We start from the raw sequence: 24,838 nt of genomic DNA on the forward strand, positions 1-24,838 counted from the left end.
ACGAAAATTTTAAGAATTTTAATTTTATTTTTTCCCCAAAAAATTGTCAAATTCGTATTAGATGGAGACCAACTTTCACCTCACTCTTTTCTAACCTCCTTAGACAGAGTTGTCACTCCCTAAAAATTTAAAAGAGACCATTAATCGTGTGAGATATTTTTTAACCTTAATCCATTCTACAGGGTGAAAACTTTGTCTGGAACAATATTTCTTCAAAACTACCATTTTTACAAAGAACTTTTTTTTATGGTACCCAAAATTATAAAAAGCTTGCTGTCAATCTACGTACTTTAAATTTATGGTCAGTGTCAATTTTTTTAAATTACAACTGATAGTTTTCATTCTCAGATTGAGGTAAATACTTTGTTAATTAATTTAAAATTTTATAATTTTACCAGTTTGCGTTAAAAAGGTTAATATTTTGCTAGTTTGGCAAGGCAAACATTAAAGATGTTCATAGTCACCTTCACGGAGTTCTTTGTTGCAATGGAATGCGTATGTTCTTTTAAAATTCTTATGTCGATATTCACCGCAAGATTGAATTTGTGTGGATTTTAGTATTTTTCCGCTTTATAAAAAACCCTGTAAAAAACAGTCATTTTGTTGGTGCGTTCAACTTGGGACACACGGTATACTGGAGATGCGATACCGTTGTTTCTAAAATAATGTGGCAATTCAAACGCATGTCAAGAGTTATTGTACCCCCTAATTTTCTTTAAATAAATGGTATTTTAGACATAAGTATATACAAATTTATTCTCTGCAGGGAATAAATTTGCCAACACTCTCTTAAATTTCTTTTTCGAGTCACTTTAGACAAAATTTATCGCCGTCATCAACTCCTAATTTACTTTTGAAACAATATCCTGTAAATGCATGAGAACTGTATGCGGTAACATACACGTGCGACAGGAAATGCAATTGAAAAAGGTGGAACTGCCATCGGTAAATGAAGTGTAGAAAGTAGAACGGAAGTAACAAATTTGTCAAAATTTAACTTTCACAGTCAAGTTTATTACTTCAAATTCAGGTACATTTTCGAGCACGTCCCATCTTCACCTCGAGATTTGGGAGAAAAAAGCGCGACGAACGTCCCTTTTCGAAACCACGATCACGATTTAATTTAATTTTCGAGATGGGTACCCATGTGTAAACCAAGCTAACAAATCGTTAGGCTAATTACCAATTCCATTTATTTATTTTAGCTTCACTAATACCATACCCATTTGATTATTGTGTCGGTGAATAAAAAATCAGTTGTGTATTATTTACCGTAATGTTAATTTGTAAATAATTGCGGGTTTGCGAGTGGAGCCGGTCAGATGAAAGCAGTTATACACGTAGAACTGTTTGATTTATTTATAATTGTTTAAATATCTATGGCCAAAACACGCTTTATTAGTATTACTAATTTAAGCGTGAATTTGATAATCCCCCTAATGGATAATTAGGCAATTCGTTGGCCTTTGCTTACGTCTATCTATAGAAATCGGCTTCTTTTTTATGTCTAGACGAAGCTAAGATCATTTGTCTGGAAGAATGCGACCTTTCTCACTAAATGTTTATTGACAAGACCGGCATACAAATCCGCTGTAATAAAATCGATGGACGTCCTCTGTAAGGATTCCCAAAAGGGTTTATTTCAAATGCGATGTAATTTACCCCAGGGTCACCGGATAATTAAATACAAATTAGCCGGTGTGAGAAAATTGCAACGGCCGATTGTCAGTTGATTGAAGCAAGTTTCCTCAATCATGGTTTAATGACGAGTGTTATTAGATTCCGCACTTAAAACATGCAAAAAAAGTTTGTTGCATTGCAACATTGTTTATACGGTAAATAGTGACATTCATTTCAAATTTACATAACGTCTTTCTCATTTAAATCTCGATTGAAATTTGACTGCAATTTTTAAGTTCGGAATTTCTTGCTCATCTACTACCACAAAGTACTCGATTAGCGAAAACGAATCTGAAAATTATCAGTTTTCAAGTTATAACATGGGCAAACACAGACATTATCTCTCTTTTGCTCTGGGCCCTCAGGGGTTTACCTATTTTCTTTGAATTTAATTCTTTTTTACAAAACTGAGGTTCAGGTGTGATATGTAAGTGCTTGCGAAGAATAAAAGCTACTCATCAAAATCCCCAGTGCTTTTTTGTGCAGTTGTACACTAAACTTGCAAATCGCTAAATTGTGCAAAATTACAGTTTTTTTATTGTGATCAGTTCTTTTTTAATTGATCTTGTGGTTCTATCTAAAGTGGGCAACAGACATAGACCAAAAGCGTTTAACGTGAATCTCATTTGTTGGACATTAATAGGAGATATAACTGGAAAAAAAATAAGTGATTTAATTAAGAAGGATGGAATTCCTTTTTTTTTAATTTTGCGCATTATACAGTCTCAATGTCGAAAGTGTTTTTTGCCCTAATTAACGTGCTGGATTCGGAACACAAAAAATGTACCTATACGAATGAAAATTCGATTGTAAGTACTATTTCAAAGCGAACAAATCGTTGAGATCGATTAATTATAAATAATTTTTCGAGACGTGCCAAGTATATCAATCAAGATACTGATCAAAATAAATTTTCGATCTAATAAAATGTTATTGCCTTTTGACAACCAATAATTGACAAATTTAGGTCAAACACTTCGAATTTAATCTATCAATTTATTGATTTCTAATGATTGCGTAATGTCTTTGGGCTAACCATGTCAGTTTCCGCATTAACTGCACATTCTACTTGAAAATGTAATTACCTAATGGTAATTGTACTTTCATTACAGGACGAAAATTAATTTTTTATAATTCAGGAATTATAAATAAGTACTTTTTTTGACATAATTTTTTTGTTTCAGGCAAGTCGTGCGATTGCTCGCAGTGGATATCTGTTTGTCGCGCCAGACTGGGATTTTTCTGTCCCACTGAATAGAACCAAGGTAAATATCTTCCATTATTAGACGTTTAGGCTACACTCTAATTGATTCGTATACATTTTGGGAAAGTCTGTATACCTAACAGTAAACATACAAACAGTTACTTTACGATTTAACACCTTTAGTACTTCAATACCTGAAATATTGACGGTGTATACGTGACTAACAATATGTCATTCTTGTTACAATAAGTCATAAATAGCGATTGAGTTACTTTAAAGTTTACTCCTTTTTATTGTTGTTTACTGGTTGTGCTGTGATAATTGTCGCTTTAGTACTACGTAAACTTCTGTACTTCTGTACATGTTTCAAAAAGTCTTTCATGAACCCGAGTGCGATACAAACAATGAGTCGAACACGAACTTCACATTGACATAAATACGTTCAACGGGTTCCTGCTGATAATGACCAGGCATTGATAGCTCAGAATTTTAAATGTAGAACGGTAGATACGTGAACAATAAATTTTTGGTGTATAGGTGAACTACCGATACAGGTTGTCAAAATCTGTAGCCGAAGTTCGAAAAACCTCGTTAATTTTACCAAACGAGCTCAGGTATAAACGCCTCGTGCCTCATTTACCGATTTATTGTATAATAAAAAGGTTTTTTCAAAAACGTGAATCTCATAATTTAGTAAGTAAATGGACTCGACTCGTTCCTGAGTTTTAATTTTGTATAATTGTATATAAACTAAAATAAGCGTGAACTTTTTATAGTTATGCTAATTTTCTGAAAATTTATATGGGTAGTATGCTTTAGGATTTTAAGACTGTAAACTAAATCATTAACACTTGGGTTCATCATATTCTACATTTTTGGAGTGTGATGGTAATAAAATCTTGATGGTGATGAGAATATCACCAAGAATAATCTGAGATGGCCAAAATAACTAATTTGACTCCTGTTGCACTGTTTGGGCTTCAACTTAATTAGAAGGTATAGGAAATCTTGCTTGATCGGAGAGTTTCAAATTTTAATTCATTTTGATATTGGAAATTTTTGTCTAATCATTCTCTCATAATTTTACGGACGAAATGGTGTAAAGGTTAGGAGTACTAGATATTATGAACTGAGAGGATCCGATCCCTCCAGACCGTTTTCTAGTCCACTCACCGGTGTGCGGTAAATTCGCCCCGGAAGACTCGCCCCGGTAAATTCGCCCCATAACATTTATTAACCCTCGGAAGTAATAGGTTGGTTTAAATTAATTAGTTAAGTAGCATATTAGTTTGCTACGGTCTGCTTGAGACCAAAAAATGTTGAACGATGACCGTTTACCAAAAATTTAGACCTTAAAAAGACAATGAATTTAATTTAGTATACAGGGTGGGTAACGGATCATACGGATTTCAATGTAAAATTAATAACATGCGATTATTTGCGCCCCAATTAATTTTAAAGCAAAAATGTAATAGTTTTTTGTAGAAAAATTGTTTTTACCCCATTCAACCGTATTAGTTTACAATTTTTTTCATATACCTAAAGACGGAAAATTGGAAAAATAAAACCAGCACCTTTTTCAATAATCTGCGATGCCATGGAAGTCTCTAAAAATATATCCAGTTATCAATTAGCAGCTGTTCGAAATGGAATTTATGATCGACTTGGTTACTGTCTTATCTTGCAGATCACTTATTCGAATATTTATTGTAAATTGTTATTTTTAGTAATTTGGTCTTTCTTTATGTTGAATTAGCTGTTCTAAATATAACACTTTTTGATAGAATTTGATATTTTGTTTTATAGCAGACATTCCATGGCATGACGGATATTGGCGTAGTTTTTGTATTATAAAATTCCATGGCGTCACAGATTATTGAAAAAGACAGGGGTTTTATTTTTCCAATTTTCGGTCTTTATTATGCAAAAAATTGAAAACTAATACGGTTGATTGACGTAAAATGTTTTTTTCTACAAAAAACCTTAATACATTTTTGCTCTAAAATAATTTGGGGAGCCAATAATCGCATGTTATGAATTTTACATTGAAATCCCTATGATGCGTTACGCAAGTTACCACCCTGTATACTTTGTGTCCTACTATTATGTACAAAAATGACAATACAGACACGTGTTTATTACTGATGCCATAAGAGTTCCTTTTTTGATGTTTTTTGTATTTACGAAAGGTGAAATATTGTGTTTGATTTACAATAAAATAAACTCTTCGTCTATTAGCATTGTAATATTTAAAATCTTAGAAAATCGTGCACAAAATTCGTTTTTTTAAGTAAATCTAACTAACTAATTAAAAAATAATACAAAACTTACCAGCACCACGTGAAACCGATCTTCTTCAATACTTAAAACTATTTTTTCACACAGGTTTATACCAAATTCAAAATCCATGCTCAAGCCAAGTATTGATCCGAAACAAAAAAAAACACCGTAGAATAAAATCGTTAATAAAAAAACCAAAGTTCGTATTCGCGCCAAAATATAACAAATAGGAACATAAAAAGTTTCAAAACAAATACACCATTAATGACCAAACAAGCCATCAAACGTTCTGTTGGGAAGAAATTAAGAAGCGAACAACTCAGTCAATCAAAAATGTCCTTTTGTAATACAAAAGTTAAGGTGGATTTTCCATATGTCATGTCTGAAAAAATGTCATTGTGAATACAGGATTTATTTCCTTTGGATGTCAAATCCTTTGCAAATCTCCCTTACTTTATTCACCCTTATCTTAATTACCTATTCGTATTTTAGTTAACAGGTATTTGAGTGCTATTATTCTACCCCCTTTATGTAGGTATAGGTACACAGTTATTACATAAAAAATTAAAATTAAACAAAATTCATTTTGTGAACTGCTGGCCCTGTTACCTCCGAGGATTAATAAATCTTATCAGGCGAATCCTACGGGAGCGGAATCGCCGGGGTCGAATCTTCCAGGAGCGAATTTGTCGGGGGCGAACTTGCCGGAGGCGAATCTTTCTGAGGCGAATATTAAGGGGGCGAGTTTTCTTGGGGGCGAATATTCCGGGGGCGAATATACCGGGGCGAATTTTCGGGGGCGAATCATCCTACAATCCCACTCACCATCTAAAATTGAGTTCCTGTTCATTAACATTATTACGATTTTTTTATGCGACTTGCCTTATCTATTGTAAAATAGCAACAAAGGTTTAAGAAATTATTATTATTATTATCATTTTAGTACGTATCATAATTTTGAAAAATTTCAATTAAACGGAATCTGGCTCAGAATTTAAATACTTCGCTGTGTTTCTTTTTTTATTTCTTTGTTAAAACTGGATAGGTTTATACTCGGGTTTATATAACATATCACGGCATTTTCGGATCGGCTTATTTTACAGTTTTTGATTTTTTGTTACTATCCAAGGAAGTCGTTGAAAAATATGTTCATAAATTATGAAGCTAACATTTCGATTCGGCGTCAATTGGTTTATCTTAATTAAAGCTTGTGGAGCGTTGTGGCACCATTTTCGATATGACATGTGCATAGTTTTGTCATTTTGAAATGCGCCCTTTATTACAAAATTTAAAAAAAAGGTTTTCATGAACAGCAATTGTAATAAAAACACCGAAATTTTAAAAAATCACACTAAATTTAAAGAAAAAATGTGTTCTGAACAATATTATCATCAATGAAAAATAAAAGAAATGTATTCAACTGGATAACCGTTGTTAATTTCATATTTTTAACATTTTGTTTCTCTAGGTAATATAAGTACTTTTTTTGTAAAACTTCTTTCTTTAACAAAAATTTCTTCTTTCTGTAGTATTTCATCCAAAAAAGTAAGTTAGGCCTCATAACTTTTTTATCCGGCCCCGTATACATATAATAATAATAATAATAACCCACTCGTACTCAACCCAAACGCAACAACCTTAAAAGCACTACAGGCTCACAAAATACTGTAATGTCTCCACCAATAACCCAAGCAACCTCACAAATACAACCTCAAGAACAAAGAAACGCCATAAATATAAGTAACGCAACATGCACTACAAAGACAGGTCCACCCAATAAAGTTACACGCCCTAGCACAGTTAAAAAACACATAACTCCTTCTTCACAGAAACACACCACATTATCACAACCCACTCGTATTCAACCGCAACGCAAAAACCTTAACAGAACTACATGCTCACAACATACTATAATATCTCCACCAAAAACCCAAGCAACCTCACAAATACGACCTCAGGAACAAAGAAACACCATAAATACAATTAAAAAACACAAAACTCCTTCTTCACAGAAACACACCACGTTATCACAACCCACTCGTATTCAACCCAAACGCAAAGCCAAAGAAACACTTACACAATAAACTCCATTTAATAAAATTACAGGAATTATTATAATGATTTTTTTTGTTTTGTTTTGTTTTCCTCTTTCCTGATAGCGTTGGCTATTGTGTCCATCAATAGGTATGTTGGTAAGTACGAATTACATACTATCCCTAGATGTCCAATGTACGTGTGTTTTTTTTTTTTTTTTTTTTTTTTTTTTTTTTTTTGCGATTCATCATGCCTAAATTTATTTTTTTTTCGTAAACCATCATCGATAGCGATATTCATCAAGAGACAAAAAATGCTTGCAAGTAAACTGTCTATCAGTGTCTAAAAATTCAGAGCCGTCAAAATTGTAGTTAAAAAGTTTTAGACCTCTTCAGATGTGGATGGTCAGTATTTTACCACCTACATAGCAACTACAATCAAAACGATGATATCACAAAGACCCTTTTTACATTAGACATTCACATCCCAACTTTCATTTTAATCGGCAAAACCATTTTCCGATAAAATAAAAATAACGATTTGTTTTTTGAATCTTTGGCGGTAGATAGCGCCTTACCGAAGCACTTTTGGATAGAGGTAAGTTGGGTTAAATCGTCCTATTTTGATACCAAGAACACCTGGTAGCGCGTTGTACAGACCTTTTAGGGACACCCTGTATATTTAATCTAAAAATATTCTTTTTTCAAAAATATAACGCAATAAAATTCAATATTGATTCAAGAAGATTCAAGAGTTTTTTAAAAATCGTTTTGAAAGTTTGAAAATTTGAACCTGTTTTAATTTTTTTGAATCACATGAATTTAAATGAATATCATCCCTGGTATTACATATTCTTTAAAAAAGAATTCATTTTGGTATTTTTTCGATTAAAATATACAGGGTGTTCCATTTAAGTAGTAATGAGATTACTGATAACTTTTCTACATTACCCCGTATACTTATTCTGAAAACGGTAGATTTTGTACTTTCTGACTTTTACAGAAACATCTATTTCAAATGATGTAGTAATTTTAATTTTGATCAGTTGTTATGCACTTTATTTTTTTCAATGAACGGAGTTTTAGCAAAGGCTGCTTCTTCTTGAATCAATATTGAATTTGAATTTTTGGCGTTATATTTTTGAAAATAGAATTTAATATGCTATCTTTTTAGATTAAAATGTACAGAGTTTCCCATTTAAAAAGATTAGGTTAGGTTCGATAACCTTTTTATCTGACCCCGTAAAAGGCATATTATTCTAAAATCTTGATCAAAAAAGAGAAAAGTAATTGTACTATAAGGTTGCAGCATTCATCGATGTTTAGCTTCTTGCCAGATAATTAACGTGCGTGTAACTGACCCCACCTCTGACCCATTGATTTTGGCTCGAAAAATTGACGCCCTGTATAGATTCTCCGAATTTCCGAAGACTTTTTTACCAGGTTTTGTGCCATTAAAGGAAGAGCTGAAAAGTATTTGGGCTGAATCGCGCATGCGCAGGTGCCCCGGTGGTATTTTGTTAATTGTACTGTTTCATCTCACTAAAGAAATCAGGGCAGTAGACGAGGCCAAAACAAACTTCTTCCGAACATTTCATTTCCAAAAATGTATCATTTGGGAGCTAATCGCAGTCCTGATCTCCTCTCTTTCTCATATCGATAGCGCAATGGCACTCTCCACTTTGATTTTGGGATTTCGGGATCTGCGCTACACATTCCTAATTTTAGAAGATGTTGCCATTCTGTCTTCCCAATCGAACAGTAGTTTGCTTATACCCATTACCGAGATTCAGAAAAGTCATTAGATGGAACATGGTTTTAAGCCCACATGTTGTGCCTTCGTTAGCTTTCTAATGGACGCACTGTTAGTGCATTAACGGTTCAAAGTCGTAATGCAAATGTTGCAAAACAACAATTAGAACAAATTGTTATCCGAGTTGTTATCCGAAAAGTACTTATGTTTATTTGGTTGAAAAAAAAATCCCAAAGATAATGATTGGGAAGAAAGTAATGCATAACGGGACTGTAGCAATTTGTGGTTGTTTCACCGCCGACACCTTTAAAGCCTATAGTTAACGCGATAGTCGTGTTATTAATTTATTATCCAGATTTCGAAACTAGTAAATGTAAATAATATAACGCGTTTCAATGACCCGTTAATTTAAAGCTTTGATCTATGACAATGGGTCACCGGGTAATTCATTCTTCTTAATGCTTAGATTTGTACGTTCTTTTTAACGCGGCGCGCCATTGTCATGTCTGTAGATAAATGAATAGAATTTACAGTCTTTCGGTTGTATGTACCCGTAGGCGTTATTTCGTACTAATGATAAATTAAAGTATGGACTACGATGACCCACATAAAATGGCGCATCAGTGACGTACCGTACGAAGAAGATCTGCGGATGAATTCTTCGTGGTTACGCAACGGAAATTGCTGGAAGCTTCGAAAGTCGAGGGTCAACATAATGTCAAGTTAGATTATTGCCCAAGAGCAACAACCCTGATGTGTAACTCGCTTGTCATACATAATTGGAAAGTCCCTTTAGTTCTAAAAATCGCTTACTTTCTTTCCCTCGTTAAGTTATTTATTATAAATTATTATTGTGAATGGCTGCGCTTGTTTTTCTATTATTGAGACTTTAATTAATCATTTTCTGTTCGGTAACAGCCAGTTACCGTGAAAAATGGACGTGGTGGTTTACTTTTTCTTTACTCTCGTTAATTTTAATCTCCTTACCATAAATTGGGTTTGTCTTTGTTGTAATTGTTAATCTTTTAAATTGTTTGAAATCACACTACAAGTGGGTATATATTTTTGAGGCTTTGTGCTTAGTAATTTATTAATTGGGGATGTGAAAATGAGAATTCTAAAGGTATTAAATTTACTTTGGTCAAGACTAAAATGGAAAAACCAACGTTACTGTCACTATACTGTCAGGTCAAATACGCCATTACCACATTCATTTGTTTTTCAAAGGCATACTTTTTTGTTGGTGATATTGGGGTGTTTAAATTCTTAAACAATGGTTATACTTTTGGTCAATAATTAACTGTATAATAATCAATAATTTTAACTATTGATTATGTTTTCTAATTAAGCAAAGGTTCACATGGTATGATGTGCCATTTCATCCCACTGAAACCCTCTGTAATAGGAATTTTCTTAACCATAAACTCAAAAGTGCTATAAATAACTGAATTGGATAAGTGGTTTTCGTCTAGGTCACATATTATCGCCATAAAAAAAGAGTTCGTAAAATAAAAAAAATTCAATATGCGATTTTTTCAAAAAGCAAAAAAATTTTCAGGGACTTCTAAACGCTATCTTCTTATTAAACCTTTGATTAAGCAGTTTTTCCCCCATTTAATCAAATTTATATTTCTTACCGTGTAAGTACGAGTTTACTGTTCGTGATTTTATGTCCCAAATCTTTCACCCAAAAACGTAAACATAAAACTATTAGAAATCGAGACGATGTAAAAATGCTAGCGTAAAATCGAGATACTGATACAACCAATCGTGATAGATCCGGGAGATCGGGAAACGATACACACACAATAGTATATTATATACCGCGGGACTGAAGTAGTACTTTTAATCCCGGGGAGGGCCATAATTTACCTGAGGGATTAAGACCACTACTTCAGTCGCAAGGTATATACGATATTTTTCGTACTTCCGAAACCGAAACACTTAATATGTATGAAGTTAGAGAACGCGTTCTTTAAAAAAATCGCTGCTTAACAAGTTACCATAGGAACGTTGCGTTGGTACGACCAATCCCTATGCTATGGTAACAAAAATAATTTGGAAACTGTCATTGCTAGTGTCATAATTTTGGTAGTGGGTGACAAAGGTGTATTTGATATTGATAAAAAGCAGCCAAAGTAGGTATAGAATTGATACCACCGAAATCCAAAAAACTATATGAGCAGCAGTACGATGCGTTTAAGAAGTAGTGCCGCATACAAAATGTAGAACAACCTACTGAAATTGCCTTCTTAGTAATTTCATCCTTCCGGGATTTTCGTCTAAATTTAATCCCGGCGGGACAAAAAGTGACACTTCAGTACTTGTCATAATGGAGTGAAGTTCTTACTTTAGTCCCGGAAGTACGAAAAATCTATAAACCACCCCTCCCAAATTAGAACGATTGGTCGTATTTATTTAATAGACAGGAAAAATTAATTAAGAATTATTTAAAGGAAATGACTGGCTACAATTTACGCGATAACCCAAAAATTAGATTGGACCATTTTTTAAATATCTTTCACTTTCATGTCCCAAAGCGAAGAGGCGTTTTAAAAAAAATTGCAAATTCTTAAAATGCACACATGCAAAATGTGACCAGTTATAAATAGAAATATTATCTAAATTATTATTTATCCAATCCATTATGCAATAACAGCTCAATAGCCGAATAGCGGAATATCGAGAGATTAATACGAAACGGCTTTTATATATTCACGGATGTTTACAAACACAATTTCCCATGGATATTAAAATGTATATTATGGGATAGTGATAGGACAATTAAATTACAAGGAACAAAAAACCGTAAAGTGCTCTCACGTACAGCTGAGAAAGTTACTGACAATGAAATTGTGACATTTGAATGGATGCGCACCTGGCAACAGGCGTGCATTTTTCCTACGGCGCTAGGAATTGCAACGCGGAAATTTCATTTCGAAAAAAAGTGAAACCTGGCGGTCTCCCGCAGGACTTCGTAATGTAATCTTTCATTCCGGCACGTTTTTAAATTACTTATCGGCACGATTTCTTTTCAATATTGTCGATTCACGACGCACATTATAATTATAGAGGCAAAATCAGATTGTGCAATAGACGTATGTGAGTGAGTGATTGAAAAGAGCGAAGAGAAAACCCGAAAACGAATTAATCTTCTCGGGGCAGAAAATTTCACGTAATTTGTTAAAAGCGTTCTCGGGGCGCCCACGTTTTTCGATTGAAGATAATAATCGGAGCATGATTAATGGCACTCGCCAATTTGCATCTTGTACGACACGAAACGAAAAAAAAAGAAATTTTAGCAATCGCCGGAAAACCGCACGGTAACTAATGAAGTAATTTATGACAGAAAAGGATTGAGACAAGATGGAGCTTGTACGTTAAAACGTTTTGACAAATGCTAATAAGACGGACTTCCTGGAGTTTGAACATGCCAAAAAACTCATGTTCATTTCATACGGTCACGTTTAAGCAATCCTTTTGGCGATCTTCCTGGTGAACCTGCTAAATTGTGAAATGACATGACAAATGAAATTGTTAAACGTCACATCGTTCGATCTTAATATGTTACTGACAAAAAAATTTCAATTTCAATTCAAATATATTTTTTTGCACGTGGAGGTTTATGGCCAATCGTGGGAAGTTAGAGAAGGAAAGATGTCGAAAAAGCTTCGAACGAGTCCGACCTCATTAAAGAAGACAAAATAACTAAATGTCGAAAACGAACTCCCGAAATGTTTTACATTGCGCCTTTGTAATTGTATGGAAATTGGATAAGGGCCCAAATGGTAAAAATGTTTTTACGTTTAAGTTTAATTTTCGTTTCAGTCTTGTTTTCAAATTTTACATCTCTTGTAAATTAGCGGCGCTTTTTCCAAAAACTTAGCTAATCTGTATTGCGAATTAGACCTACAAGTTGGCGCAAAAGATTTTTTTTTGAGCTAACTATTTTGCAATCACATTTCATTTCATTGTTTTGATGGGCCAGTTGCCTTCTGTATTGTACTTAATTTTGTAGCCGATTTTCTGAGCCCGAAATTCGAAATGTCCGTCTGTCCGTTCATTTAGATCAGTTTAATTATACAAAAAGTGCGATAAAATACGAATATAAGACATTGCTTGGTGAGTGATGTGTATGCGCATGTGTGCACTCGACCTGTGACATGCGCACTTTGGTTGTACGAGAGCCTACTTTAGGTTCGTGCAATTTCATTAAACGAACAAATCGTTATAATAACAATGATGCCGTGACATTAATCAATAGCAATCACAAATTCAACAGAAAATTACACGTACTAATTTAGAAAGGAATCATATTTAAATTGCGGGATACAAGCGAGATATAGCTATATTTAATTACTAAAAACTAGTTACCAAGTAGCTATGACTATAATAAATTTTATTATAAATACGTGTCTCTTGTTACCCAAGGTTATACCTATCTATACTGCAATTGCAAATAAAACCTTGTGAAGTGTTGGAAGTTGAGAAGGTAGACATATATGCATGAGTTGTGCCATGCACGTATTCAAATAAAAATGGGATTATTTCACTTTTACATCATTCCTTCAATTAACATTGAATGTGGGCACTTTACGAGCGAAAACTCATCGGCTCGCAATCTGTTTTACTTTTCTCATTTTACAATTAAATTGTCTTATCTATTTTCTCACGTTACAATCGACATTATGAAATTGTAACGAAATTTACCGCTTAGCCATCGGACGTCGTAACACATTTTGTTTAAAAGGCGCACGAATGGTTTTGTGTGTGTCTAATCACAAATGATTTGCTTAAATAAGTAATGCTGAGATATGCGCATCTAATTTGTAATGTTTTCAACGATTTGAATTGAATCGATGGTGTGAGAAAGTCAAATTTGCAAAGTTTAAATATAACAGAGGTCCAAGAACAGGACTCTTGAGCGACCCCCGTCAGACTGCAGTTGTAAAAACGATGTAAAAATTTGTTTAAATAATATTAAAGCGATAACAGATTAAATTCAGCACGTGTTTAGCTGATAAAGTAATTAAAAATAGGATGCAGGTGTAAACGTGAGTACAAGGTGCACGTGTAACAGCAAAGCGTTGAAATGTTTTCAGATACTCATTACAAAATCCCATCACCGTCCTATGAGAAATGATCAATAGCCAAAATTTGTTGTTAGGGCGTCTTAAATTCAGATCATCACGTCTGTTTTGCTATCTTCGCGATTGTAAAACCTAAACCTGGGTATGGTGAGCTTCGTTAGTTTGTAGATGGTGAACAAAAGAGAACCTAGTATTGATCCTTGAGGCACACCAACTTACAAGATAAAGGTCCACTTTCTTAATTTTGGTTTGCCAGTGGGACGAAATCTAGTGAAAATTTCAATGATACGAACTTACCTTTATGTGATTAGGATTCGATTAGCTCACTAATTCACCACACTTGTGATTTGCACATAACTTCGCCCACGTCAATTCAGATTTTTTATTCATCATTTAAAAAAATAACACTTTCTCCATTTTGTAATATATTTTTAAACAATTGCTTACGCGTCTATTACCTCCCTATCAAAGCGAATATGGTACAATTAGTCACCGTTCCCACTTAATTTTAATTTGATTAATAAAGTTTGCCGTCCATTACATTTTTTAATTAGTTTTTAATTGTTTGAAATTAAAGTGAATCAAGGAATAATTTCATTGTTTGTTTCAATAACTGCACGTTAAGCCGAGAAAATTGTAATCGATCGATTGAAAATGTGAAAGTATCCAAAAATCGGCGTGTGGTAATTCGATGTTATCACATCGGGCGTAATGTTTACATGCACCTGCAATATTGTTTAAATAACGGTATTCGATTATGTAAATTCTTAGGACGTATAATCGAGGTTATAATAATTAAAAGTATTTGTTCCTTACTCGCACCAACATACTTACTTAAAATAAAATGGCAGATAATTTGTTCGTTTGATCAATCGATTATTTATTGACCTAAATCATGAAAGTGTCGTAAATCACGAATTATTTCCGTAACCGTTAACAAGCACGAGCGTTCATGAGGTAAAGTACCCTTTTGCGAAAAAAAGCTTGTGGCAAAAGTGGTCGTCGATTATGCGTATGATTGATTAGAAAGTATTGCGTGACGGAAATTTAACAATTGTTTAATTACCAGTTCAGGATGCTAATTTTTTCGACTTCGTTCGAAACCTTTTACCGAGGAGGACATTTTAAACCCGAAATGCCAAGGATGTGGGAAAAATTCAATGGGATAATGTTTTCGTTATTAATACGCTTTTTATTGCTTGTGAAAGATCATTAGGGTACACTTAACCTTGGGTATTGAATTTTTAAAGTCAAATTTCGCTTTGTTCAGATGGTTGAACGAACGACATCAATTGGATAATGAACAAACAAGTTTATTTGTCGCTTTTCCCACAATATTCCTAGTAGAGAAGGGCATCGCCTGGATGACTGTGGGAATGTACTATCTATATGGCATGGAAAATTTCGAACGCTTCGAAAAATGTGTTGCTAATTAAATCATCAAAGGGAGTTCCGCATGGTTCTATTTCGGGACCATTGTGACCTCTAAACTAGATAATCATTTGCCACGCAACATTTATTAGTTAATTGTAACACTCACGTTGAACTAATTAAGTGTGTAATCATATTTTAGAACAAACCTGACGTTTAAAAAACGGCTGTACTGATTGATCATTTGACTGTGGAGAAATTATTAGTATGGGTCTGCAAGTGCAAATAAAAGCACATTATTTAATGCTCTTAAGCGACATCTAACAGAAGAAAATAAGTAAAGGAGTTTCTCACGGGGGGCCATATGGCGTATTTCTTGGGGGCCACAAATGAAAGACAGAATATTGGTAGGCCACGGAAACTTTTTAGTGGGCCACGAAAATTCCGGTATTTGCAATAATTAATATCAATTTCAAAACGACTTCGTCTAATGTGATGTCATGTTACTTCGCACTCTCGGCACTGTTTCTGTTTTACTCATAAAAAATAACTTATCTTTGTTGCACTCACACAAACATTAACCGTCGTTTGGCTATACACGTGGTATAAGTAAGTTAAATAGAGAGGGAGGAAAAAGGAACCTACGCTACCCTTAAAAAATAACAAATTATTCATTTCAAATTGACCAAAGAAGAAGAAAACAAGTTAAAAAGTAATCGTAAACGATTTACATAAAGCGCATTTCCACTTGCATTCATTTCCCATTTGTAAGATGCAACTTCTGTTAAAATCGTAAAATCCGGCCACAAATATGAAAGATAGCGTTGCACATGGGCAATCCATTGTTGACGTGCTACTTCAATTTCAGTTTATGAGAAGAATTTCATTTCAATTCTTTTCTAAATAAGAAAGTTGGAACTGCGCATGCGCAAACCTAAATTTTAAAACTAATTTACTATAACTAACTAATAAACTAAGATTTTCCTTTGTTGCAAGCGCCTAAGTATCAAATTTCACTTAAATAGTTCCATAGATAAAAAAGTTGGCACGGCGCATGCGCAAAATAAAATTTTGAAACTGGCGCTAGATTTTCCTTTATTCCAAGTGCGTATGTATCACATTTCATTTAAATTCTTCCATAAATAAAAAAGTTGGCACTGCGCATGCGCAAAACCAAATTTTGAAATTGGCGTTTGATTTTTCCTTTATTCGAAGTGCTTATGTATCAAATTTCGTTTAAATTCTTCCATAAATAAAAAAGTTGGCACTGCGCATGCGCAAAACCAAATTTTGAAATTGGCTTTTGATTTTCCTTTATCCCAAGTGCCTATGTATCAAATTTCGTTTAAATTCTTCCATAAATAAAAAAGTTGGCACTGCGCATGCGCAAAACCAAATTTTGAAATTGGCGTTTGATTTTCTTTTATCCCAAGTGCCTATGTATCAAATTTCATTCAAATACTTTTATAAGTAAAAAAGTTTGCAATTCGGTTTATAAATGGTCGAGATGCGAAAAGGGCACTGTGAATTTTGAATCGATTCGATCCAACTTTTGGCATTGCCGTATTATATGGCTAAATCTATGCCCATATTGAATTTCATGCAATTCAGTTCATAACTAACGGAGATGTAAAAGCGATCGAACATTTCTAAAGTTATCGTTCACACGGACAGATAGATGGACAGACAGACAAAGGAACAGACGGACAGACCAACAGGCAGACGACAAATAGCAATGCAAAATTATAAACGATCTCTAGGATCGTTAATAAACGGCAAAAGTGTAAAATTATGGAACATGTAAAAAACGGTTTTTTGTTTTTTTTACAATAACTTTTTTCTCCAACCACCTGAATAAGACGCTATTTTGTGACAGTGTTCGGTACGTAAAATTGACGTTTTGCGGATTAATCGCTTTCACCATGGCAACTGTACAAAAAGTGGATACTTTTGGTCCTAGTACCAAAACGAAATTGACCTTGAAAGTTGGCCAATTAAAAAATTACAATCACGGAGATATGTCACATTGACATCGGTTTACATTGCAGGTTGTAAGATATTTCTATACATACAAATCAAATATTTTTGCATATTCAATGCAAATAATGCTGTTACCTATACGTATGTACATGTATTGAAAATGATTTACGCTCGCTATTTTTATTTAAATCATGTGTAACGTAATTTACATATTTGGTGAACGTAATTTTAATACGTATACAACCCGCCATCGCGCGTAACGCCATCTACTTAAGACACATTGCACTATTATCTGTCATTTTGAATTCAAAATTTGAAAAAGTTAATTGCAATTAATTTTAATTAAAAAACTGTATGGTAAGTTTTTTATTTCAATACAAAATATAACAATATTAATTGTGTATATAATAGAAATGACTGAAACTGATAGCGACATGGATTGCACTCCGCCAGAGATTTTAGAAACGGCAGAACATGCTACCTCAAGATTTGCTCCCTACAAAGTCCGAGAGGTGAGAAGTAAGCAGTAAGAACGAATAGGTTATAAGTTAACCTAAAAACTAGAGTGGCATGACACGTGAGGACAAGAAAGCAGAAGTTTTTATACTAGTAGTGAACTGTGACTGAATCTAAATTCGAATATAATTTGAAGTAAAGGGGGTTGGAGAAAAAATTTTATGTTTTATTCGTACAAAAAATGCGTTTTCGGGACTCGGAAGGTTGCTGGACTCCGCTGACGCGTCGTCCAGCAACTATCTTCCTCGTCCCGAAAACTGACATTTTTTGTACTAATGAAACAAATAACTATTTTTGTAAGCGGTACAGAAAAAATTCCTTCCTTGGTACAAGATTCGACACCATAACGAACCAAATAGCGAAAAAAGTAGAACAATAGCTCTTAAGATAAAAAACTAGTAGCGTCGCAAAGTTAGCGGACGGACAAAGTGGCCACAATAGCGCATTTTTTTTTTATTTTTGTGGAAATGCGCTAAAAAGATATTCGTATGTGAATATTAGTTCTATGAATGGGTGCGAAAAAAGCAAAGCGTTCAATAAAAATATTTTCCCGAAAGGGATACACAAGTAATAATATCATTGTAATTGCATACACTGTAGGAGATGACGAGGGTGATAAAACTATAGTACATAATAATACCGTAATGTTAACGCGCCTGTACACAGCCGAATACTAACAAGATTTAGAAAGTACTTCTTTACATTACAATGCAATTAGGAATGTGACTCGGAACTAACGCTTTTGAAAAACAAATTAACCTTGCGATTGAGTGGCTCTTATCTAAAGTAAAATGGATTTTTATCCTAGTTTCGTGTGGTGTGTATCTTGGATAAAGTAAAATGGGTTTTGTTTTTAGCTAATGTATTGTGTGGTTTGTATATAGGGTAAGGCGGATCAGTGTCGACTTTTCTTGTTCCTTTAGTTTAATCACGTATGTTGGCGATTTACGGTCACGAGGTCCATGGAATTTGTTTTGATTATTCTAGAATTGTGAATAATTTCGTGGGATTTAAACTTTTAATTCGATGATTTAATTTATTTCGAGGTTTTTAAGTAGATTCGGATTCTGCTTGTGGTATTGCCAGAAAGGTTTTAATCCTGGTTTTAATTAATTTGAAATTAGTTGATGATTGCTGTACCATTTCCTTAGAAAATTTTTAGGTTTTACGGAAACCAAAATCCAAGATGGCCGATAAAGCCGTCCCTCTTTTTATTAATATCTTTCAATTTTTAATGTTCAAAAATTGTTGTATTAAGATCACAGCACCGTTTCAAGGTGTAAATAGGAATTTCATTTCTTTCAAGCACTTCTCAGGGGATGAAATGCGAAAAAATATTTGCATATACCTACCGTATTATTTTTCAATGGTGCATTTTTTGGCCAAAAATGATTGTATTAAACTTTCCAAAGCGCAAAACGCTGTTAATATTAAATATTAATGCAGATTTTTATCCAAAAATGATTATATCAGATGTGGATAAGCTATGATTGGCACATTCCCCTCATACAAACTTTTGTCCATTAATCGGGTTCATCAAAACAAGGAAGTAAATAGGAATTTAATCTAAAAAATAAAAGCAAAAAAGTGATGATTCAAATAAAAGTTAAATTTATAACGATCCCTTTTCAAGATTCGTCGTTATTACATCTGATAGCGCCTAAAATGTTCTTTACATTTCTAGCTCTTTTTGGCTTGTGAAGTAATTTTTTTTCGGGTTTGTTGCTTATTGTACATAGTCCAATGCAGTTTGCAGCATCCTTTTATTAAATTACTAAATTAGTAGTCCGGAGATTTGTGACAAAACAGAAAGACGTATAAATTTCAAACTGTTTTTTTGACTTTCCAACGCAAAGACTCCCACTTAAACTGATCGAGTTCCATAATTAATCTACTTTGTCCAAGGAGAACAGATTTCAAATTACCACGTTTAGTCTTGTTTTTATGCTTATTTCGACCAAAATATCATTAATATTGAAGGTGTCTCATTTAAATTGATCGAAAAAAAATTGTAGGTTAGAGAAAATTCGACAAAGATAAATTTTAGTTTCGAAGGCAATAAGAAGAAAAATTCCAATCCGCTTTTGATTGACACGAACTAATTGAAAACGTCTATTTAAGATTTATTAACAGCATTTTTTTGACGTATCAAAAAGACAATAAGAAAATAAGTTCGCTTATAGTTAAATGTCGCGTGCGAATCCACAGGTGTGTACCTTTTTTGAACTTCCGCGATTTCTTCTTCTCGAGCGGTTGAACTGAAAATACATTTACGCCATACGGTTGGGTTACCTACTTATTTCTTAATTAAACTTTAACGATGTCGAATTGACTTGAAAATGAAGTTGTTTAAGATAACACCTTCCTTCCTTCGGTTTTGCGATGCGTTTTTTTTAATATTGGCACATTAAACCACGTGGGCTCATTCTAATATGCATACAATGTTTTTAAACTGCGCCCACAAATTGTTCATTTGAATTTGTAATAATTATTAGTATTATTTTGTACTCTTGTCGAATACAAATTGTGCTTTACTCGACCTACGTACTATGTTGCTTCAATTTGCATGTAGAGTGTGTTTGGGTACTTTGGCGAGCGAGCATCGATTGTAATTCGACATTGCTAAGATACCGAAATTTATTCATAACGTTTCTCTGTGTTGAATACATGGACACAAGGTTCGATTATAAAATAAAATGCAGGAATTTACTTCTCCTTCAAGTTGACACGCATAAAATTCAAGCTCAAATTGTCCTTCACTGATTCAGATTCGCTAGGAAATAGTGTGTTTTGATTATGTTATAAAATAAATAATTCAATCAATAATATAAATAAATAATAATTATAAGCATAAGTCGGCGGATTATGTGGGTCAAAAAATCTACTAGCCAGTCACCCACTGTAAAACAAGACAATAAAAATAAAAATAAAATACCTGATTTTTAGATTGGCTCTACCTTCGCCCACTTCTTAATCGCATAAGCTAATTAAAAAAACAAGGTTAATGTAATCTTCGAAACAATATATGGGGTTGTTTGACAGGAACCTGTTGTGTAAACAACCTCATGCAGACGTTTTGTTTGGGCTTTGCACCTAGAATAATAATGGGTCACCCTGTATGTGGAATATCAATTTTTTTAAGTGTAAATTTGGTTGTCGGTTTTGAATTAAGCACGGAATTCGCTTTGTTTATTTAAATTTGTAGTTCAACGGTGTGATGAGAAAACAACAGCTGTGCAGTTTATTTCTAAACTGGCGTTAATCAAATTTGGTTCTGATTTTGTAATGAAGTCTGAAAGAGGGAAGGCTACTTCCGAGGTTTCTTTGGGCTTTGAGTACCCAGCGTCCTCAGTAGGTTTGGTTTGATTGGTTTTTGCCCGGCCTTTTTCTGTCTGCGAGGAAACAGAACTCGCCTGAGCTTGTAAGCCAATCGCTGATTTTTGTCTAGATAATTGACCGACGTATTGTCAACCGTGGTGTTTTGGACCACGTTGCGGTAGATTTCTTTGCAGGATTTTACGTTAATGTCTGCATTTTGGTTGTGTATACCATTTTAAAATGTGGTCGGTCGACTCTCCCGCCTCTCCCTAAAAGTGAGCCATAAACACGTGAGGCTTTAGGAGATCCTTTTTCTTTCGAACTTCATGTTGAGCTTTCGCAGTTGCGACGTGGTTTTCCAACCACTGGACCGTCTCCATGACGCCAGCTTTGCTTGCCAACCGAATCGTAGAACCGGGCTTTGTCGGACATGAAGGTCCCACAAGCATTGGGCTTTTAAACGGTCACTGGAAGCTTGCCCCTGCCACCAAAAGGCTACCTGAAATTGGGGGGCGCCCGGTACCCAAAGTTCGTTGACTGACGTACAAACTCTCTCTTGGTCATGCAGTCCTCGCCGCCAGCTGTTCCACTTTGACGATTTGGTTCGTCTTACTGTCATTCGCCAATCTCAAAGTTCCGTTAGGAGTGTTGAGATTGTTCCTAGGGGGCAGCACTAGGAGGTTGACAGACGACTAGTCAGGTATCAGGTATCACTTAGCGCTGAAGAGAGTTTTTATTTCGGCATATGATGGTTAGGACCAATGTTTCCGAGCTTAGCTCTCTCTAGGTTACTGGGAGCGCCTTGCCTGCTTCTTCCAGAAGCTACACCGCCTTTCCCTCACATTTACCCCCAAATTGACGTTAAAGCGATGAAGATAGGAAGGAGAATGCAGACTGATGGCGACGTTTTCAATGATACTTTTTTCAACGAGTAGGTAGTCGACTCCAGAAGTGTGATGTACAAACTTTCAGGCATGTTGGTAATGTTTAACGGAATTTTTGAAGTGTAATGGTAATTTAACATCGGCCAATGCTTTTGAACTGTTAGAAATATACAGGGTGTTACAAATTCGATGCTATAGCATTGCTATGTTAATAACTAGACCACTTGTTTATTTTGAATCGGAACACTTTATACCTAGGTATATTATTTCATTTTTAGATTTTACGTAAAATTCCATACCGGGTGGTGCCTAGCGCGACGCAGCATAGGGATTTCAATGGTAATTTCTTTATAGTCCATTACTAGCTCCCCTAATTATTTTAGAGCAAAAGTCTAAATAGGTTTTTTTTAGAGAAAATAATACTGCATCTGTTCATACTATTACTTATAATTTTCCGTTTTTCAAAACCATAGAAATCGCCAAAATAAAAATGTTCATTTTACAATAAATCAAATATGCGTTGGAATTATCTAAAAAAACAGCGATCACGTTTTGACGTTTATTAAATTTGTACTTGTTTATAAATTAGTTAAAGAACTGCAAGTGCAATAACGTTCAAAATGTCCGTCAAAACCATCAGGAAAACGACAATACATTGAACGATTTGGCTGCAGTAGCGGAAAATCCAAATATAAGTTTAGGAACAAATCTTCTTCAAATCAGTTTTTTTCTTCGATTATGTAGGTACCTACTCTGATTCCGGAAAATGATAAACAAATAGTATCTGATGCAGATGCAGCATACATTCTCTAAAAAACATTACCCTAAGATGCCTTTTATTGCGTCGGTTAGTTGAAACAGAATTAAATATGAAAATCATTCGACGTCAAACAACGATAACTTAGATGCGATGCGCTTGTAGTTTGTTAAAAGATTCCAAAGCATCACTGATGTATAAAAATGTAATTTTTTATTTTGTCGATTTCTACGGTTTTGAAAAATGGAAAATTATAACTAAAAGTATGAACAGATGCATTTTTCTCTAAAAAAAAACGTATTTAGACTTTTGCTCTAAAATAATTAGGGGAGCTAGTAATTGACTATAACGAAATTACCATTGAAATCCCTATGCTGCGTCGCGCTAGGCACCACCCTGTATATACCTATATTGTGTCTAATTTGCGGTCTCTAAAGTTTGCCGTTTATAATATATTCTTATTTTTATGTCAAAAATCACGTTTGGAGTTTCGTTTCCTCTTATGATATTTTGATGATTAGTTATTTACGAAGTTATTTACATAAAAGTCAGACAAATGACACATTACTAGCGAGAGGCTTTAACTTCCGAGTCAAGTTGACGACTTTTGTATCAAATTTTACCCGAAATCGTATTGTAATATATAAAATTTCAAGGCGACCCAAGGCGACAAATGCGGCCGGAAAAGTGACAGGCGACAGGAAAAGTAATCATGTAAAAGTAAAGTATCATGGAAATAAAATTTCCTCACATAAAGTAGGCATGAAAATGAACATTTCATGGCGAATTTGGGTGAAAGTAGGTAAATCCGAGTTCAAGAACTAACATTAAAAATTGAATTAAAGAAATCGTTAAAACTAAATTTTTTTAATGGCAACCCCCTATTTTTGGAACTGTGTCTCAACTAATCAGAAAAAATAAAGATAACTTGGTAGGTATATTCTAGTCCTAAAAATTTCATTTTTCCAAATATTGACTAGAAAAATAACAAATTGGGGTGTGGTGAACTGGGGAAGCAGTTATATTAAAATAATCCCAATCGGGCAAAATAATTACGATACATTTATTGCAATTTCCAATTTTGGTATACAGACAGATGAATAGCATTCCTGACCTGCAATGACGCCGTTAATCAGGGTTGCATACAAGGCCTACCGCAATAATGCATCAAACAATATTCTTCACGAATTCAGGTGTGTTGCATCGAGAGTTTCATGATCTCATGAAATGAATGTAATCGATTGCAAGGTTGATTATCGCCCGAATGGGAAATTTCCGCCTTTTTTACAGGGCGTTTTTTTTTAATTGTCGATGGTACATTTACTCAACGTCGTCGCGGTAATTAAATTATCCGTCAAAATTGAGTCGGACTTTAAAAACAATGGAAAATCTCATGACACGCTGTTATATCCATTATTTATGCTTTTGTTAATTACACTTTACGGTAACTTACATAATTTATGGCGTGTTTTTTTTTATTTTCGTTCTCATTTATATGGAATATAACACACTTAAGATGTTTTTCTTTCACTTGCAGGTAAGATCTATGGAAAAATTGCGCTGTGATCCATCATTCGGCCAGACTGGTTTGTAAAGGTATCTATTTATAATTGATATTTTGACTTTTAATTAACTCCACTGTAATTCCGCCATTAATATACGCTACGGCGTGCGTTAGGTTTCATAGGCACTTTCGGACATGATGTATTATTTGAAGGCTGTACGCAAACGTCCTTTTATTTTACATTACTTGCAGAGGTATTTGGATTTTAATTAGAAAATACTTTTATGCACTTCCTGCATGAACGAGGATAAAAAAGGACAAGAGAACTGATTTACAGCATTGAATAAAAATAGTGTTTTTATTCAATGTTTACAGCGAATCTCAATACCGGCGGTCATTTTTTGCCTTGTCTTGTTTTGCCAAAAAACAGCATCTATCGAAGACCTGTAATTATTGTTAATTTACGTT

At 34.1% G+C, this 24,838-nt stretch overlaps 1 protein-coding gene across 1 annotated transcript in view; it reads left to right on the forward strand.

Moving 5' to 3' along the window:
• The window catches only part of LOC116181279 (protein outspread-like), a 73,247-nt gene extending 48,772 nt beyond the window's left edge, over positions 1-24,475 (forward strand). Inside the window, exons 2-3 of the mRNA XM_031501592.1 lie at positions 2,865-2,945; positions 24,404-24,475. Of these exons, the coding sequence (XP_031357452.1) occupies positions 2,865-2,945; positions 24,404-24,460 (138 nt within the window). The 3' untranslated portion in view covers positions 24,461-24,475. The remainder of the gene's footprint in view (positions 1-2,864; positions 2,946-24,403) is intronic.
• Positions 24,476-24,838: the final 363 nt, after the last annotated feature.

This window comes from Photinus pyralis, unplaced genomic scaffold (assembly GCF_008802855.1).
Source record: "Photinus pyralis isolate 1611_PpyrPB1 unplaced genomic scaffold, Ppyr1.3 Ppyr1.4_LG1, whole genome shotgun sequence".
In the NCBI taxonomy this organism is placed as follows: Eukaryota; Metazoa; Arthropoda; class Insecta; order Coleoptera; family Lampyridae; genus Photinus; species Photinus pyralis.